This window comes from Formica exsecta, unplaced genomic scaffold, assembly GCF_003651465.1.
Source record: "Formica exsecta isolate Colony F162 unplaced genomic scaffold, ASM365146v1 scaffold105, whole genome shotgun sequence".
NCBI classification, from domain to species: Eukaryota; Metazoa; Arthropoda; class Insecta; order Hymenoptera; family Formicidae; genus Formica; species Formica exsecta.
The window spans coordinates 545,043-565,793 of record NW_021848390.1 but is presented as its reverse complement, the minus strand read 5'-3'; the positions used below and the strand labels follow the sequence as shown (position 1 = coordinate 565,793).

General features: G+C 38.3%; 1 protein-coding gene across 1 annotated transcript in view; it reads right to left on the bottom strand.

Moving 5' to 3' along the window:
* Positions 1 to 323: 323 nt before the first annotated feature.
* The window catches only part of LOC115233556 (protein rhomboid), a 393,876-nt gene continuing 373,448 nt past the window's right edge, over positions 324 to 20,751 (bottom strand). Inside the window, exons 9-10 of the mRNA XM_029804051.1 lie at positions 10,570 to 10,725; positions 324 to 6,674 (exon numbers count right to left, since the gene is read on the bottom strand). Coding sequence (XP_029659911.1) covers positions 6,433 to 6,674; positions 10,570 to 10,725 — 398 coding nt within the window. The 3' untranslated portion in view covers positions 324 to 6,432. The remainder of the gene's footprint in view (positions 6,675 to 10,569; positions 10,726 to 20,751) is intronic.

The window sequence follows — 20,751 nt, the reverse complement described above, 5'->3', positions numbered from 1 at the left end:
CGAGCTTTCGGGCGCGGATCGAATGCTAGAGCGTAAATTAAAGTCCGGATAGATTTCAAGCGACATACCGTTTCTCAACGTGTTGTTAGCTCGCCGTCCACCGGGTACATGAGGTACGTACATATGCATATATGTCATGCATACCGTAAACATACCGTGAACGACACTCTAGAGTCATGTCAACGCACATATGTGTGGTCTTGTATGAGAAATTCTTTTTCTTTTCACGATATCGTTTTTTACGTTCCTCTCCTATCTCGGTTACGTTAATGAGAATTGAGGTTATCTCTTGTAAATAAATTATTAATGATATTTATCGTTGAAAGTTTTTTTTTTTTTTTTTTTTTTTTGGTTTCGCTCATTGGATATCCGGACCGGAAATCCGATGACGCTTTCGGAAGAGGGTGAGAGATGCGTGTTGATAAGAAAATTTGATCCCGAAACTACTTTGACATTTGCCATTGATCATGTTCACGATGAGAACGGGAAAAGCGGGAGGTCCAATATGCTTGGACGCTGGAAAAAAATTCGGGATGAATTTTCTCTCGCTAGCAACACGACGGCGCAGCAGTGTCAGTGTAACGGTAATCCGTATGTAATAGGATCATTCACGCACACATTCGCGAACGCACACACATCTCTTTGCGCGATTTCATCCACACTAGGTCAGATGTATAATCGACGAAGTATCATCTCGACATTTAGGTATATATTTTGCGGGCCGTTTACGCGAGGGATTTCAGACGTATAATTTATTCGCATGTCCGAGTTACGAGGGTATGTAAATAATTATGCGTCGCGCGTGCTCTTTGGCGTCATTATTTAACCCGACAGTAGATTAATAAAATGGAAATCATACGTCATAAATGTTGTATAAAGTCCTTAAATTATGCATTTCATTGCCGGTATGTTAATAGCCAGCGGATCGACACCTGTTCGATTTTCCTGGGGAAAACGCGGCTCTTTTTCGCTCCGAATTTTATCGATGCATAAATTATCGTCAACAACGATGGTAATTAATGGAAGCTCAAATCGATCGAGCATTATGAAAGGTTCGGGTCACTTCAAAAGAACTCAAATCGTTGTCGCATTTACGAAACAAATCGAATTAAACATTTAACAAGGCTCGGCGTACGTAACGAAAATCACGTTCCATTTATCGATACAAACTTAATAATGTGCAATTACACAACAGCGTTTGATAATTTATATTTATTCATATAACAACCGAGAGAAGCAATGACTTTATTGATTCAACGATAAATATGCGCATAGAAAACGAAAACCGTAATTCATTTTGCGCGATTTATTCGACAAGTTAATCAAGTGAGTTATTTCTCTGCGTGTATTCATGTATGTTAAAAACACATATATAACTTAACTTCAAATTAATCTCTTATTATTCGTTAATATGTCGCGTTAGTCTTGTGAAATCTACAAAAGCAGAGATATCGAGATTTTGATCCTATAAACAAGAATAATATAATTTCTCGCTGTCTGAGATTACATTCGGAAACACTCGCGGTCCTGATAAATCGTTCGCAACTTGCACGCAACTTTTTTTCTGAGCGCATTTGCTGTGTCATGCGCTCGCGATATTATAATAGGAGTATAACTTTTGCTTCCCTCTTGCATTTCGCGTTTATACCAAGCACACTGTCGACTGAGTCATTCAGCCAGCCAGGTATCGAAGCTCTTTTCGACTCTTTGAGCGACCATCTTTGGGCGCTCTTCAACGTCCTCTGGCTCTCTCAATATTCTCGAGCTCTTAAACGCCCTCAGCCGCCACCTTCTCCTTTTCCCGTTTTCTCTCTTTCTTTCTTTCATGCCACCCTTCTTCTTTAACGTCACCGGAGGTCTCGACCTTCTTTCGTCGCCTTAAAGCGAGTTAGATAGTCGTCGTACTTTAAGCTAGGATCTGGCGTTAGCTGCCTTCGCGGGTACTAATTGACTAGCATCGTTAATTACTCTCGTTTGATCTCTCGCTTGCGCTCGATTCGCGTCCTCTTGACTTTCCTCTCCAAAGTCTACCTTTACCATATTCAGGCCGTGCCATACACGCTAGCACATCGAAAATTATTTCTTCTTCAAAGTATGCGATAGCATTGGTATATTAACAGTAATAATAATAAAAATAATAATAATATATTACTGTGTTTCGTACTAAATCTTATTATATTATTTGGTATATCGTGTATTAGAGTGTTGTTACACACACATACATTACGCGTATCGCGGTGCAATGTAAATAATAATATACTAGTTTGATCCCCGTCGAAACAAGGAAGAACCAACCCACCGGGCAGAATTTCGGCCTTCTCTCCCCTTTAAACGTTAAATGCGCTATCCTAAATTGCATACGTGGGAAAATAATTTTCGGTCGTCGATCCATTGACGATTTTTGCGCTTCTCATCCCGTGGCACTTGCGTGGGTTTTCCCAAAGCCGGAGGAGAAAACCTCAAAAAGTATCGGAAAGAACTGTTTTCGTACACACGGGATCCGTCGACGACAGCTGGCTCTCTTCTTACGAAAAATAAATATAGAATTTCGCGGAATATATATACGTTTGCGCGCCATCGCTAGGAATACAATAGTATAATTGCTAATTAATTGTTATACAAGAACACACACGCGAAGTCAAACGCGTTTTCCCTACTACCATTTCGCGAGAAACGTAGCCAAGAAAAACGGGGCATTTACGTTTAATTACGGAATTCATGTCGCACGAATCGGGTTAACGGCGGACTCTGAGGAAATAAAAGGCGCATCTCGCGCTAAGTCGTATTACAAAATAGGCAGTGCGTCGGGTTATCTCGACAATCGAACAATCTATTCAACTAAATAATAGAGAGACACGTACCGCAACTATCCAAACTGCTGTTCAAACTTTGGCTCGTACTCGCAACTTCGTTCAGTACCGCGTTTAGCTTCCGATTTTGAACTTTATCAATCATCGTATTTTTTTTTTGTTTTTTTTGTTTTTTTTTGTTGTTTTTTTTTGCGCTACGTGAGCTGTTGGGCGAAGTTAGTCTTTCCATATATTATAGAATAAATCAAAATTTCCGTAAACTATAATTATTTTAATATGTCAATTATAACTTTATAAATAAATTAATTTGTCCTCTTACGAAAATATTATATAAAATACATTTTTTAACTGATTTATATGATTCTATCCAAAATAACTTAAATATAATAGTACGATCCTGAAAAGAAAATTCGCGCGCGTAACCGATCCACATTTAATTAACGTAGCGCGAAAGTTGTGAGTCAAATAAGAATATCCCTCTCGATAGAAATCAAACAAGGGTGTTCACGGCTAAACCCCTTTGCGCGGTGAAAATACGCCCGGTCTAGACGACCTATCGGACAGCGCAGTGGAGGCTAAACGTAGCGGCTGGAGATACGAGCTATCGACGGTACAATTATCGTTATAGATCGCACGTCACGCGGGCGGCAATCATTCGATCCGATTCCGAACATACAATGATAAATTAAAAGTGAGGAACATATGTCGCGTGTGACTATGTACACTAAGCGTGCTCTCCCGAGATGTGCGCCGCGCGCGCGTGCGCGGCTCCTCTCTTTCATTTAAATACAATATGTATATATTTATATGTGTATAGACATACACTTACCAGACAATGACGCGAAACGACTAGACTGTGACTCAAACTAACTCTTTTTTTTCTTCTTTTTCTTTTGTTGCTCTTCCTCTTTGCTCTGTCTCGCGCCTCCTCTATCTTCATCTCGCTTGCATAAAACGCTTCGACATACACACACGCTCACACACATACACGCACGCAAAATACATACACAGTATCTATGCTATATACAGATATGTACAATGGTATACAATTAATGCGCATTAATGATCGCGCGTGCAAACAGATGCGCCGTCGGGGATGGGGATAATTTTGCGAGGACGTTAACGAGCGGCCACTATCGAAAGCGCAGCTTGCGATTGAAATCGGGCTGACAGATCGGCCAGTTGTTGTTTTGTCGTAGGCTTGATCGCCGTTACATTACGCGTTATTACATCCCATCAGGTGGAAAGCTCGCGAGCTCTCGCGAAAATCACGACCACACAAATAGCAATGCGCGCCGAAACGTTCAAAGCACAAGTGCCGTTCCATTTATATACATATATATAATTGATAGTTCCCGATGTTTATCCGGAAATATTATTTTTCTATAATATTAAATAGTATATTTCTCTTTATAACGATTATACAATACAGTACCAGTTTCGACGGCGATGCGTGTCGGGATGGTTTTGATTTTCGCGAGTGCGGAAATGAAGATTCTTTTAAATTTTTCGCTTCGGTTTTGTCGTGTTCTTCAAAAATTTGTAACGATAAAAAATGCAACGGCTGTTTAAATAAATTTTATGATTTAATGAATTTGTACTTGTATAGTGATCGATTTATAACATACTCATTTGCTCGAATAGTAGTGAATTTTGTTAATCTTTTTGTTTTCTCTTTTGACGAAGATAATATGTAAACTCGACAATACGCAATTGCAAAGCGTCTATAGAAAATACGGTATAAGCGCATGGGCCAAAGTATGATTATAAAAATTTGAGAAACACAAAATAGCCTTTTTTAGTTCAGAATAAATTCACTTTGTCGCGTTTTTGCAACAAACCGGTATTAGCAGATATAACGATGCAAACAAAAAAATAAATTAATTATTATTTAAGTTTCATAACTAATATATTATTTTTACGAGAGCTATAATTATTCATAATTCAAATATTCGTCATACTACTTTGAAATTAATGATCAGTTAGCAATCTTTTTGCCCTGCATAGAATTTTTTTCACAACTGATTATTTTCATCCCATGTTAGAAAAAATCTCCCATCACACACAAGCTCTTCATCGTCAAGTTTCACGCATTCTGCACTCTTGCGTTCCATCCACATCCTCGAATTGTCTCACGGGTCGAATGTTTCAGGAAAGTCTCGAGAGAGGTCTTGTCGATGGTTACCAATTCTCTTGACTGTCCCGCGGTTTTTGTTTCATCGTGTTCTCCGTCATGGTCCTCTCATGAACTCTTCGCCATGGTCATTTGTACAATTGTTTCATCGATCACGAAGGATCCATTAGGTCTCGGGATCTTTCTGCTTCCCTTTCTGGTCTCTTCTGCTGCTTTACTTCGCTGTTGTCGAATCTCTCTCTTTCTCTTTCTTTGTCCCTTCATTCCTCTCGTCACTGAGCAAGAAACTTCTTCAGCAACATGACAATAAACGTAGCGAGCGTTGCCTACACAGTCGAGTATGATTCTTTGGTTTTTCCAAGGATGACAGCGACCGACATTACACAAAAATAAACGAACGACGAAAGTCGTGAAAGAAAATTCCTCTCTTCGACGTATTCTTGTCCCCGTTTTGAATAGAAGTGTTTCCTCGTCGAAGGATTTTTTTTTTTGGCCGGTCTCGTTGTCATCCAACTTGGTACTTTGGTTTTTTTTTGTCAGATATATGGAGAAGCGGCGGATTCGGACAACTAGGTACGCGATCACGCGACTTTCTCTTCTCAGAAACCGACGAAGAAGTATATTATATTTATATGTTTTTCGTGTGCTGTTCTATCGTTCTCTAGAACAACACGCGAAGACATTTTTATTGTGGCAAACAGCTCGGGATGTTCATTTCGCAAGAATGACGTTCGCCTGTCCTGTTGATGACAAAAGAACACGAACCTAGATGTTGTTTCTTTTTAACTACGCGCTTTCAAAATCATTCGCATTTCGCTATAATAAAGTAGTCTGATATTGCGCTTAAGAAGCTTCCGCGGGATTATGGAGCGGATGCGGATCGCTCCTTCCACGAAAACAAAATGGAAGACAAAACGTAACAAGAACGCAAAACATTTGTTCGATGTTCGTCTTCTCTCGCGTCTCTTTCGTCTTTCTGACAGAAGTACATCGCTTTTACCGGTCACCTATCGTTCCCACTATCGAATCGTACAGTCTTCTCATCTTTTAGAATTTTCTATTAATACTAAATTATATTTCCTCGCTCATTTTTCGCAGTTTTCCCGACGGGCGCTCTGTCGCTTTTCTCGAGTATCGTGCGCGAACAGGCCGGTTCGGAAGAAAATATATACTACGACGAAATTACGATCCTTTTTGCGCGAAGGGCGATCAAAGTCACGTTTTCTCTGATGAGGAGAATGACTGCTGATGATTTCATCGCACATCTCTTGTTTTTACATGCCTCTTGCTTTCGGTGCTTCGGAAAAAACATCTCGCTCTAATACATTATGAAAGATCCGTAATACACACACCAATGACAATCTCGTTCGACATCGCTCAACAAGGTTTCTCCTGTCTTTTCCTCCGTCTCTTCTTCTTTTTTTTCCATGGGCGATCAGCTTCGCGTTACGTGTGCCTCGGCTGGCCGTACGCGAAGCTGACCTCGCGTCATGGATAGTCTGGATGCATCAGATTATACATGACCGCGAAGATCGTGCAAGCGGCGTAAACGCCTAGAGCGACCCACCAAAGTAACTGCTCGTGTAGCCGTTGCTCAAAGTTCTTCAACACTAGAAGGCCGATCGTCAGACCAGCCAGAGCGCCTGTCAAATGGGCGACGTACGACACTGGCGGACCCATTTGCTCCGCAGCGTATCTGTCGTAGATCGCGAAGCCTACATCAGCGCTAGCTGCAATCAGAGAAATAAGGATTTCGATTAAAATTTACCATTGATTGTTTAAAGATATGCACGATTTTACTTCCTCGTATATTTAAATTTATTTGTCGATAAATGTTTAAATTAATCATCGTAACGTCATTTATAGTTAATCGTTATTCTAAAAGAGATATTTTTTAGTTATCTTATATCTCTTATATATAATAACGATTATAATATAACATATATATTATAATTATATTTTAAGAATATATAATTTCTCTCTCTCTCTCTCTCTCTCTCTCTCTCTCTCTCTCTCTCTCTCTCTCTCTCTCTCTCTCTCTCTCTCTCTCTCTCTCTCTCTCTCTCTCTCTCTCTCTCTCTCTCTCTCTCTCTCTCTCTCTCTCTCTCTCTCTCTCTCTCTCTCTCTCTCTCTCTCTCTCTCTCTCTCTCTCTCTCTCTCTCTCTCTCTCTCTCTCTCTCTCTCTCTCTCTCTCTCTCTCTCTCTCTCTCTCTCTCTCTCTCTCTCTCTCTCTCTCTCTCTCTCTCTCTCTCTCTCTCTCTCTCTCTCTCTCTCTCTCTCTCTCTCTCTCTCTCTCTCTCTCTCTCTCTCTCTCTCTCTCTCTCTCTCTCTCTCTCTCTCTCTCTCTCTCTCTCTCTTAAGAATTCTTTTTTAAGAGTTTTTGTTCTCTAAAGTACCGATGAAAATGATGCATAGCAAGGCGATAAGGAAAGCATAAGAGGAGCAAAAAGAGGAACAAGAAGAGAAATAAGAAAGTGGAAGAGTGCGAAAAAGTAAGGACGCCACGAGGAGCCGAGCCGACGGCGAGCTTTGCTGAAAAGCTCTCAAAGTGTCGTCGAGAGAAGAAGAGGTTTCCTGCAGCTTCCTCAGCAGCTTTTTCCTACGTCTGCGACTACTGTAGATGACTGTGTAAGTTCGTTATGTTTCCGTAAGAAATTTGCTTCTTCGTTAGTCAATATAGAAATGAGCTTTGCGAAAGCGGATCAGCTTTAGCTTCGAGAGCTACTAAAGCATTTTAACATTTTTTACAAAAATTTCTTATCTTTTTAATAAATACAAAGTATTACATGGAAAGATTACGATTAATCCAAATGGTCTAATTTTCATCAAATTTCTATTTTTGTATATACACATGTATAAAGTTACACATATAAAATCTTTTCTTGTGTATATTGTGTATCTTAAATAAAAAATTAGTTAACGAATTAATCATTGATTTTTTCTTTAAATGAAATTTTCGTTAAAAATTAATATAACCTGAATGGAAATTAAAATAACCGGTTAAAGAATAATCTAATTATCCGTTTATAGAAACTTATTTCATTTTCGATGTTACGCAACTGTGCAATTAAGTTTTCGTTAACAAGATAACTTGAAAAACTTATCGAAGTATATATAACTCAAAGAAATTCTGATATACATTCTGTATACTATTTTTCTTCTGTTCTCAAACGCGATACCTTTGCGTTATTTAAACGCTTTTGCGCTGCTTAACTTGTATAGCGAGGCTAAGTTATATAATTCTTGAAGCAACAAAAGCTGGATTCTTTCCGAGTTTTTCTGTCTATTCCTTTTTTTAACGTTATTTGCTTGACTATGATCAGTGCATGTCCCCGTGAGTGTGCTATATAATTTTATTATCGTATCTTTTTCGTCATAACCGATGTTCTTCCCTCTCTATATCTGTTACCTGCCTGTTGTTTTAATTTATAATTCGATTTTGATGGAATTATCAGAGAAAAGCTTAACTAGACATATTGAATTCCACTAGTATACTTGAAGCACTTTCAATAATTTGTAAAAAGCTCACTTCATTGTTGAAATGCTCTACTTCATTGTTAAAATTTATTATTAATTATCAATATATACAGCAGTTATTTTGTAAGCTGCGTTTAATAATTATACATTATCTCTGTTTCAAATTTACATATAATTTAATTACATATAAAAATCTTCTCGTTTCGTGAAAATTCGTTTAATATTTTTTGAATTGTGTCCCATCTCTTCTTCATCGTGACAAACTTCGAGTCGCTATTATACCATAATCTTAAAGTATCGCATCTCTTTTTTAATTTCAATCGAGCTTACTTAGGCGCAATAAATCTTGATGACTCGATAAACAGAAGCGATGGCACTGTCCCCGTTTGAAAATTTGACGGAACTAGCATCTGTTCTCTTCTCATGGTAAACAATCCCAACGTTGGTGAAAATTCTTCACGGCAATCACGACGCGTGCAAAGCATCTATCTTTTAATTAAAACTTCAGAATAGCGGCAATTCTCGTCGCTTTCTGCTTTATACCGCGAGAAAAAAACGAGGAAATTAAAATTTCAAGAGGAGCATGGAAAGAAAGTGCCAGGAAAGAAAAAATGGAACGATTGAATGACAACCAACGAAAATACAAAGAGTCACGAAGAAATATTAAAATGTAGTACGCTACTGTGTTTAGTAAAACAAATACTTTAATTCATAAATTTAATAATTCTGAATAATTTTATCGAATTCAATAAATAGTATAGAAGCATCTAAAAACATTTAAATAATTCAAAAAATAGATATGTAATTCCGTATTAAAAAACTATAGAATTCAATTTAAAAAAAGTTATGATCTTGAAAATTCTGATGCGACGAATTTGATGAGAGTAATCTTTCCATTATTATATTTCTCTTTTCAAATTGAGTACATTTTATTTTTCACTTTTTTGCGTATACTGTAAGTGCAACAAAGATAATCAGCTGTTTTATTTTAAGTGCTTTATTTTATATAATTAATCTCGCGTTGCCGAACTCGTTGATTAAAAAAAATTGTCGGTATTTGAAAGTATTTCTAAAATTTGAATCAAGTTGCTTCGCAAAGTTCTGATTGTAATTGACGATAGCGTATTTTCTTTGCGTCTTAAAGCGTTATGGGGAAGACGAGAGACCCTTTGCCATATCGCAGATTTCTACGAGAGCGTCATTTGCATTCGCGCCTGCATGGATGACCCGTTTCCACGTTGTGAGAGCGCGTTTATCGATCAAGCTTTACTCTGCTCGCGTCAAGTTCTCTCATGCGATTACGATGTAATCCAAGTCGAAACGCGTAGATTGAAACCGGTCTGAGCTGTTACCGCGAACAGAAAGTATATATGAATATATATTCGAAACGGTGCGTAGAAATAGAGAAGGGAGAGAGAAAAGAGAGAGTGAGAGAAAGCGCGATGGCAAATATCCAAATTCGCGCTGACGGTAATCAACCCTTTAAACAAGGTTACTGAAGACTCGAGAGGCTCTGTCAGGGTGAATTTAAGGACTCTGGGGCCACTACAACCAGATAATGCACACGTATAGTGGCGGTCAAATTACGTGCTATACGGACCCTCGATACTAGAGTCCTACGTCTTTGCCAATATCACGCTAACTATTATTACGTCGCCATAGGCGCCGAATTCTGAGATTGTATTCTAATCTGAGACTCGAAGGTATATCGTTTAAATCCTTAAGAACATGTTTATACGTAACTCCTCTGAAGAGGCCAATGGAAAGACGAAAGATATTGTTCAAAAAATATTCTTTATATATTTAACTAACATTTTTACTAAATTTTCCGTGATAAAAATTAATCCCATTCTATATCGTGAGTTTATTATATCTCCTAGATATCTTATTTACTATAATATTCAGAGCTACTGTTTGTTATCATCATTCGTGATACTTATTTAATCTTAACACGTTAATGTACTATATTTAATTCTCAGTAAAGAACAAAGCGAGATTAATATGTACGAGCATCGGCGCCAATGCTCAATCATGACCGTTCTCGAAAGCAGATCGATCGGATATCGAGCGGGCAGGTCGAAGATAGATAGCTTTGGTCGCGATGACTGTGTGTGCAGGCCGATGATCGAGGAAGTAGGGTCTACTTACCGATGACGAAAATGCCAATGAGCCGAACTATCCCGAATTCCATATTATTATAGTTGAGGAGAACATTGGCTAGATGCGCTGCCAAAAGGGCATAAACGCCCCCGCTCGCCCCGACTAGATACACATCCGTATCGAACACCGACGTGCCCAGCGAACCTGAAAACAAAACAAGTATATTTCTTTTAATAATTTATTAATTATTTTTTCAAACTTATCAGTTATTTCGGATCATTAATTTTTAGCGTATTTCTTCCAACAAAGGCAATATAATAAAGATTAATATTAGAACCTGACAATTAATGTATCGTTAATCTAATTTCTAATATTGAAATAAGTATCCCATAAAAATTAAAGTTTTACTTTCGTAATCAAATCGCTTTCTATTATAATGTGTAATAAATATATCTCAGTTTCGAATTTAGAAATTTGTGAAAAAAATATATTTTTACTTTATCATACCACTATTTTACGCAGTACTTAATTCACGAATATGGAATTACATAATCAACAAAATTTTTCGAGAAGAGAAAACCGGCCGTTCTCTCTCACGGAACTGCGAGTTTCCCGTTTCGGAAGTTTCCGTCATTGTCTGCCGAACTGGGAAACGCTCGTTCTCGGACAACCGCGAAATGCGGACAAAATTTTCCGCTCTCACCGCCCTCGGCGAATAAAATAAGAATAATATTCGCTCAACAACTCGAAAGTTCGCACGGCTCTACGCTCCAGGTTAACGGCGCCAAAAACCCTCTCTCTCTCTCTCTTTCTCCCTCTTGAACTCGCTCTTTCTCTCCAATTCATTTCGGAAACATCTGTTGCTCCGCGCGTAATGTGCAGAACGCTCGTAGGAAAACGAGTGCACGCCAAATAATTAGAATAATAAATAATTTTTATTCTTTTAATTAATATAATTATACTTTTTCGCAAATAAATGCAAACCGACCAAATGTATTGTACATATACGAATTTGTTTTCTCATGATTGCCAAATAGACATAAAACTCTCTTATCTAACGGACTTTAAATCTTTTAAACTTATGTACTCTATTCTGTCTTTATATTTATGGCACTTATGTCTATGGACGGGTGTCGTCTGTAATGCTCTCGCCATTTCGTCGATTCATGAATGTCAGCGGTATAAAGCGCTTCCGGGCGTTAGCTAGCTCCGGTTATTAGAAACAGGATTAGGGACCCGTTTCCGAGTACTTGTCCCATAATTTGACAAACTGCCCACGACAGTCGGCACACGGATACGCAGGAGCATATATGGTTGCAGCGCGCTAAAAAGTATCCTAATAACGAGAAATAATCGATATGCGACATCGATGGTCGAGATGTGATGTAACATTCAAAATTATAAACATAATCCGGTCAACATTATTATAGATAAAAGATATATTTCTCACACATATATTGTATATAATCGCATTCATTCGTTACAAATAAAAAATGTAAAAAAATATATATAATTATTTAAAAAAAAATTTCTCATATGAGCTTGTGTAACAAAATGATTTTTATACATATAACTATCGCAGGTAGGTATCTAAAAGTAACGTTGCATTCCAATTACACGCCAAATGTCGCCCGACCGACGATAGGAGGCAATTCGGCGCACGATAGTATCGTAATAATAGCAGCGCGCGTTCGACAAACTCCGCAATTCGCAATGTTTCACTCGCGCAACTGGTAACCGTGCAACGAGCGTATACCGTGTCGCGCGCAACCCCGAGAGCAACGGTAATGTATCAGACACACGATCGCGCTAGTTAAACATTAATATCGCGCTGGACAGGCGGATGGTGCTTCGCGAATCGATGCGACGGCGCCCGCCCGCCCGTCCCGTCCGCCTATACATATATCGTGGGAAATGAGCGAGGACATTAGTCGCTTCCTATGTGGAAATGTGGAAGCGACCGGGACGACGGGTTGGTTGGTGATTCGGCACGTCTGGCGGAGAGCGGTGAACGCCACCTGACACCTGACACCTGGGAACCTGCTGACCGATCGCCCTTCGCAAACCTAACCGCCCGACCACTACCACCACCACACTACCTTTGATCCGTCCTAAATTACAAGTGCCGTCCGACCGATACGCGTCTACCCTGACAAGGTTGCCCCGATTTATTAAGGCTGTCGCTCGTAATTCGTCGACTGCTGATATACGGGATATCGGGATTGTTTCCCTTGTTTCTTTTTAGCTCTGTACGCGGATTCCAATCTGGTTATTCTGTAATCTGGAGTACGATCAGTATTTAAAAAAATCGAGACATCGATAATTTCTGAATTCTAAGCGTTTAAAGAGCTTCGAGGATGTAATTTTAATTAAGCTGTAGCGCGGTACGAGATAATGCTTACTCTAGATTTCGCTCTTCAAGAGCTTGTATCTTTCGAGATAAAATTTGGGGTGATACGTCGAATTGCATTACGCGGATGCAGGTCTCTACGTCCATGACATCCTCGTTTCTTGCAAAACCGACGATTCAATTGAATTCGTCGCTACGCACTGGTCATTAACGCGCGACCTACATCGGGATTGCAGCAGCAGCAGCAGCAGCAGCAGCAGCAGCAGCAGCAGCAGCAGCAGCAGCAGCAGCAGCAGCAGCAGCAGCAGCAGCAGCAGCAGCAGCAGCAGCAGCAGCAGCAGCAGCAGCAGCAGCAGCAGCAGCAGCAGCAGCAGCAGCAGCAGCAGCAGCAGCAGCAGCAGCAGCAGCAGCCGTCGTGGGAAAACCACGAGAAATGCTCGTGTTTCGTAAACTACCTACACGAAGTTTCCGCAGAGCGCAAATCGCGTCTAAGCCGGTGCGCAACGGAGCGACGTGGAAACGCATTAAGGATGCAAACATCAATTCGTGCGAGTTCGCGAGCGCTCCGAATTACCTGCAATGAATTATTAGCGTCCGTTTAATAAATGATCGAGTCACATCCAATCGGAACAAGAGAGCAATTATTCGAGACGCGTGGAATTAAGTAGCTTACAGCATAAATACCGAGATTGTCGTGCACGTCGAATGACATTAATATTAAGCAACATCTCAAAGATACAACTGCATTTATCGCACAAGCCTGATATAAACCCGATTCGAAGCTTCGATGATTTTTTGTGATACTTTTAAGAAATTCGACATAGAATTGTGATTATAAAAATATCACATACAATGATAAATTATTAATGTTCTAACAGCAATCAACATCTATCAATATGATAACACTAACGACATGATAAATAGACGTAGAGACGTGTAAAAATGCAGAAATTATATTAACTAATAATAAAGAAAGTAAAATGAAGAATATAAAATTTATTGTCATGGTCAATATTTGTAATGTAACGTAATGCAATAATGTCGCGTGGCTGTAATAATACTATAATACGATAAAATAGAGAATATAGAGGATCTCAGCTGTCATCGTCAGTCTGTTTGTCGTCGTGCCATAGTTAATTGGAAGTTGAAGCACGCCGAGAGACCACTTTACCCCCGTGCACGACGAACCATGCTTCTCTGTGTAGTAATTGACTCGAGTTAACGGATACTGGCTCAAGAGAGCCGCTGATTCCCCTCATCCACTCTCCTTGGTCCAACTTAGACGATGCTGCAAGCATTTACGGTTTACCGTCGTTTACCTAACTGAGACTATAAGAGACAAGTCATACAGCGACACAATATCTCATTGGGCGCGCTGCCAAATTTACAAATCGATGCTTTGTCGATTTCCTTATTTTAGAAATTAATTATTGAAAAAATTGTCATCTGTTATGAGCTCTCGATTGAAAAATATTCGAATAATATTAATTAAAATTATCTTCTTAGTAAAACGTTTTTTTTTATAAACGTTAAGATTCACGTACATTCTGATAAATTTTATGTTATTCTAAATTTTTCTATTTTATTTTTATCTGTATATAATATTATTCATCTTTAATTTTAAACTGTTACTGATATGTGCAAATAGATAGTAATTTACAAATTATTACATTATTTAAAGACGATTTAATTGCACTAGTTTCGCATCTGTTGCATCTTTGGTATCGCCATATTCGTAATTAAATTGCACGTCTTTTGTATCCAAAGGAATGTTTGCAAAATTAATTAGGTTGTCTTAATCATTAAAACGCCAGTGTAAACAAAAGTGAAGGGTAAAGGATTCAAAAGAGAGTTCTGTACTCTTTCTAGCAATAAAGAGAGAAATATGTGTATACATTGTATGCAGATAAGGGAGAAAGAGAGAGAAAGAGAGAGAGAGAGAGAGAGAAAAGTAACAGCAAAGCGTCGTCTCAAGAAAATTAGCAACCTGGCGCAAAAACGAGCATGACGAGTAAAAGGAAGCAGAAAAAAGGAGAGAAAAAAGGAGAGAAAAAAGAAAAGAGAAATGAAGGCGAGTCGCGAAGCATAATAGAGTCCTCGTGGACTTTCCTTGGGTTATGAAATTCATCCGAGCCTTCGTTAGAGCCTTCGACTTTACCTTGAGGAAGAAAGCATGAAAGGAAAGGAAGTGGGTCGACGCGGGTCCGCCAACGAAATGCACCGGTGCGAATTAATGTTTTCGCGACCTACTCCTATGATTACAACATGCGGCTCCATCCGCGTATCTGCTACTCCGCAATTCCATTGCAATCAATCTGTCCAACAATGGTATCGCTAACTTCGCCTAGATACAAACATGCCGAAGAAATGTAAATAATATACGAGAATTTTACTTTACATTGTAAATAAATATATGCCAATTTCTTTACAACTACGAGATAACTTTTTAGCGTTTAGTGCATGATAATATGTCGCACGTATTTTACACTGTACAAAAATCGTCGATTAATGACTCGTTGGCACCAATAACGGAATCTGTTGAAACCAAACGGCACGATATGCAACAGGTGCAACGGAACTACCGCGAAGGAAACGTCCAATAGCAAAAAAAAAAGGAAGAAAAATCGGAGATGCGCACATACTTGTATGACACTCGTGTCGTTTTTCCAATTCTAAGAATATTTTGCATATATGTATAAAAAACAGATGTGAAAGACAATGAATTTGATAAATAATTGATTGAATTAAAAAGCTCAAAACAAAAAAAGCTTGATATTTCGAACCTTCTAATTATTTCATAAAAACACTTTAATGACCTTTAATAAACTTTTTTAACAATTATTTAATGTAAGCTATAAAAATTGTTACATTCTACATTAATATGTAATGCAGGAAACACTTTTACTCTCTAATTTCTTATAAATTTTACTTGAATTTTTCTTTTTCCTTTTTCTAAGTTTTATAATTTAGAATAACTTAGAAGAAAATCTCGAAATTACATGCATTGATGTAGATGTATATTCAATTACCAATTATACAACAAAATCTGGTAAATGTTGATAATACACGCGGATATATGAAAGCATACGAGCCGTATCTTAATGCGAGCCATCGCATTTTTATTATTCGAACGCGAAGGTGAGGATGAAACGTAACAGAAAAGAAATCGCGAGAACGCGCACAGGGGCTCGACGCGAAATAAAATGCTCTGTATCGCTCGAAAGTAGGAGGTGGAGAAATAGAGCGCGTATTTTAGAGGCGGGCGTGCTAGGCACATCGATGCATTCGTAAAGAGCCCCTACTACCCCTTTTCTCCACCCCCAGAAAAACGGATGGAAGCACCGAGCGAAATAGCTAGGAAACAACGAGCATCCAACGTTCTCTCTCGCGGCACGAAGAAAAGTGCTCGATACGCTCTCGTGGCGTTAAAAAATTAGTAGTTAACCACTTAAGCGAAACACCGACACGAGCCACGGATACGGGCGTGTATTGTATCGATGCATTTCTGCACGTTCCTCTTTTATATACAGGTATTTATTTTATACATTCTCTCTCTCTTTTTTCGGAAAATATATGCTTATTTCATCACATCCATAAAAAGATACAATTTAAATTCTTATGATTTCGCATGTGAATTATTAATCAGCGAGAAACTAAATAATTACTGGCCTTTAAAACTGTGAAAGAATATTAATTTTTGATACTGTTAAAAATATTTTTCGCGCACGAAAGTAAAATGATATATCTGATGCATTATTTTTTGTTACATCATAATATTATCATTAGTATTACCAGTTTCGGAGAGACAAATAAAGAGCAACCACGAATCGCGTAAAATAAACGAAATTCACGCGGCACTCTATTGCCGCGTGGACACAATTATCTTCACCACATCTGTCGGATTTGCGGCCAAAATCATACGTTCGTTACTCATAGAGAAGCCCGACAATCTCTCTTTTGGAATCGCCGCTGCTTGTCACCATTTACAAATGAAACAATAGCGCGTTTTGTCATCGCAATAAACCGCGATATGAAACGTAGCAGCGACGTCAATCAGGCACCAATTAGATATCCACCAATTTAATCCGCTATTGTTAACAAAGAGAAAGAACATTCGCGAACAACCCCCGAGAACAAAGGCGATTATTGTGCGAGTGGATGCGACGGTGGAGGAGGAGGATGGTGGAAAATTGAGCGTACAGTTAGGCAAGTGCAGGCATGCCGTTGCATTCGTAAAGAGGCGTGAGCGAGAGGCTGCGGGAGTAGAATCCGGCGGAAAACGGAGACAGAAAACGGAGAATGAGGCCTCCCTCCTCCTCCCTTTTCTCTCCTATTCTTGTGTATACATCGACCGCCATTGCGTGCCCGCCGATACAACGTGAAATTCTAAGCCACGTCGTTTCCTTGCAAACGAGACACGACGGGCGTCCAAGAGCTGAACGACTATGGGATCGGTAGTGATGGACCTAGAATCCGCATCCAATCCCAGTCCTATGGCGTATACTGTTATATATATAAGCTCGCTCGAGTTAGAGGTATCGATCCCCCATCAGTCGCATTAGAACTTGATACATAGTACTAATTATCTACGACGTTAATTATCATATAATCCGTCTTACTATATACTAATAGTCTTGTGATCAATTCACGTTTCTCGTGCGCTTCTCTATTTTCTCTTTTTCTACATATAAATTCTCTAAGAACTTATTTCTCTTCGTGCAATTTTGCAATATCTTGTATTTTTTATAATTATCATATTACACGTGTATGTGTGAAGTTTTTATCCTCAGAATTGAATAAAATTAATTTATCTATCTCCCCATTCATCTCTCCGCAAATATCGTTAACTCACGAAAGGGTGTCGATGCCATCGCTACCGCAGAGGCGCCGCTGCCGATGCAGTTACCAACGCATGAGGCCATGTAGTGATGCATCGTGAATACTATGTCCACCCGGAATCCGGAATGGCAATGTTTATTCCCTGTATACGTCTACTTGTAATACACACGAGCGTCGTCGCGACGCGTAGCGCACACGAGTATCGTCGTTTCTATGTAATCCGATGCATAAAATATAATGTGTGAAGTACGTTCTGCCCCGGGGAAAAAAGACGGAACGCTGTCGGAATTTTATGGTTATGGCCGCGATATTTATGGCAGCGGGACTGGCACATATGCGCAACGATACGACATATGAGAAGGATCGACGTTGGCGAGAAATTCTTTTTCTCCTCTCTTTATAGTGATTCGCTCTCTCGCCGGTGGGGCTATTTTCGTCCTCGATCTAACGAGACAATCGAGAATATTTCGCGTGATTTTTAAACATTTCTATTGTATCTTTCGACGATAGGATAAATGTAATGTGTTGTTCATATAATAACATGGCCACGTATAATCCGTATCGGTAATGAAACACGTCTAGAAAAAATTAGTCTGGATATATTTATTATATATACACTGAAAAAAAAAAATATATATGTATATATAATAACGATAGTATAAGTTAAATGTAGATATATAATCATTATATATAATAATTGACGACTTTATATCTATAAATATAAACACAATTTGAATTTCAAGTCTATCTCAAGATTAATTGCAAAATGGTAAAGAAAATTATTGTTCGCAAGAAATATGTATTATTTTTTCAAATATTTTATAGAATGTAACATAGAACTATATATACAAATTTCGCGTTCAATAATGGATCAGATTAGGTTTGATATTTATTGTAGGCCCGTGGGGAAATATGCGTAACATAAATGTAATAACATTTTATAATATTAAATGCAAATTATATTACATCATATTGCAATCCTTTAGAGCGTTATTGGTCTTGGCATAAACCTTTCTCAACGGAAAAATAAATTTAAAAATGTGGCATTTATAACATTTTTTTTATGTCGAGAAGAATTTTATTCTCATTAAATTACAATTCCAATTATAATTTTCCTTCTCTAATGTAGTAATAAATACTGCACATAAAGAATCACTTATTCGAAACGTGATTAACGTATATGTGAAGTTACATCCATCACATGACAGACATATTGGTTCTTAAAAATAAAAAAAAAATCGAATTTGCGAGTATTCAATCTCGCAATATTTCAAAAATATTGAAATTTCCATCGCACCCGTTATTCGCATCCACCGATTTTTTTCCAACCTGGCTTTCTCTTTCTCTCTCTCGCATGCACGCATGCTTTTTGCGAAACTTTTGGCATCCTGAACGCGATCATCGACACGCAAAATTCCCGATCGAAAGTGAGGAGCGTGCGCAATATCAACATTTTGTACATCCCGCATTTCGTCCCGTTGTTTTAATATCCCTTTGACCCAACGATAGGCCGTGTCCGCCAGGATTTTTGCATTGAAAATATTAAAATGGGGCCGAGGGGAAGAAGAAAAATAAATAGAAAATGCGCTCGCTCGCAAACATACAGACATATTTGCATATATGTACAAAAAAAGATGGCCGGTGAAAAGAGCGAAATCGTACATCAATGATTGCACAAAGCGATTCAAATTCTTCCTGATTGAAATGTGATAAAATGTAGTAAACGACTTTTACTGTCTTCAATTTGTATGTTTTACTTATTTTCTTATTTCCGATGAAACTAACCATTGCATTTTTTGTGAGTTGGCATGATACAATTAAACTTTGTAGAAAAAGAATAAATTGTACTTGAATTGTGTCGGTAAAAATCGGCCGTTAGATCAAATTGTTTTCATTTGAAGGCAGTTTTTATATATACTATATTTATATATCAAAATTCTTTAATATATCTTTAAAAAGAATATATATAAAGAAATGTAAAAATTAAATTAATCATAAAAAATATATAAAAATCAAAATAGAAATAAAATTATTACTGATAACGATGACACATGACGCCGTTTTTCCGTAGATTTGACGTTCGTGTAGCATTTTGTCATCCAATTTAAAGTTTTTCTCGATTGTCATCAAGATGCTTCCGTTGTTTCCGAAATGATCGAAAGAAATAAGTGGAAAGAGATTCTAACGAGCTGAGACAACGCGATCTCGTGCTAAAAGTAAAGTTAAAGACGCGCGAGAAAAAATAAAAGAAAAGAACAAAGTATCGATTTTCAGAGTCGGTCCGAGTATTATCATCATCGCCGTCGTCGTCGTCGTCGTCGTCGTCGTCGTCGTCGTCGTCGTCGTCGTCGTCGTCGTCGTCGTCGTCGTCGTCGTCGTCGTCGTCGTCGGTTATCTTCAAGTCGAGTTAATGCACCGGCGACTGGCCACACGCAGTCGTGCATACGAACTACGAAGCGCGTCGTACGACATGCAAATACCGTCATATAATTGCTGGTGTCACGCAATCGACTCGACAGCGCCGCCGCGACGACGACGACTACGACGACGACGACGCTACGACACGAGGCCGTATCCGTTCCTCAACAAAAAATTGGATACCGGGAAACATTCGTTAACGTTGATAGAGAAGAAAGTTCGCAAATGGAGCGAAGAGCGCGCCGCACGAAATCAACGAGACGAAATTACTAAGAATATACATATTCATTATAAAGAATTGATAATATTATTCACGTTATCGCGAGTTCAATCTTCCTGAATATTGTTAACCATATGAATGTTCTTAATCATTTTACATCAAAGTGAAACATTAATTACCATTTTTCAAATATAGTATGGTTTTTTTTTGGTATTTATAGAACAGAATTTTAATCATGATAAATAAATCTACTTGACAATTATGTATAATCTCACATAATTATATCAATTTAAGAAGTAGAAAAATAAAAAACATTTTTTACATTCAAATAAGGTACAAAATTTTAATTTATGATTCGGGCCATCTTTTTCTTTCAGAAAATTAAATTCCTATAAGATAAAAA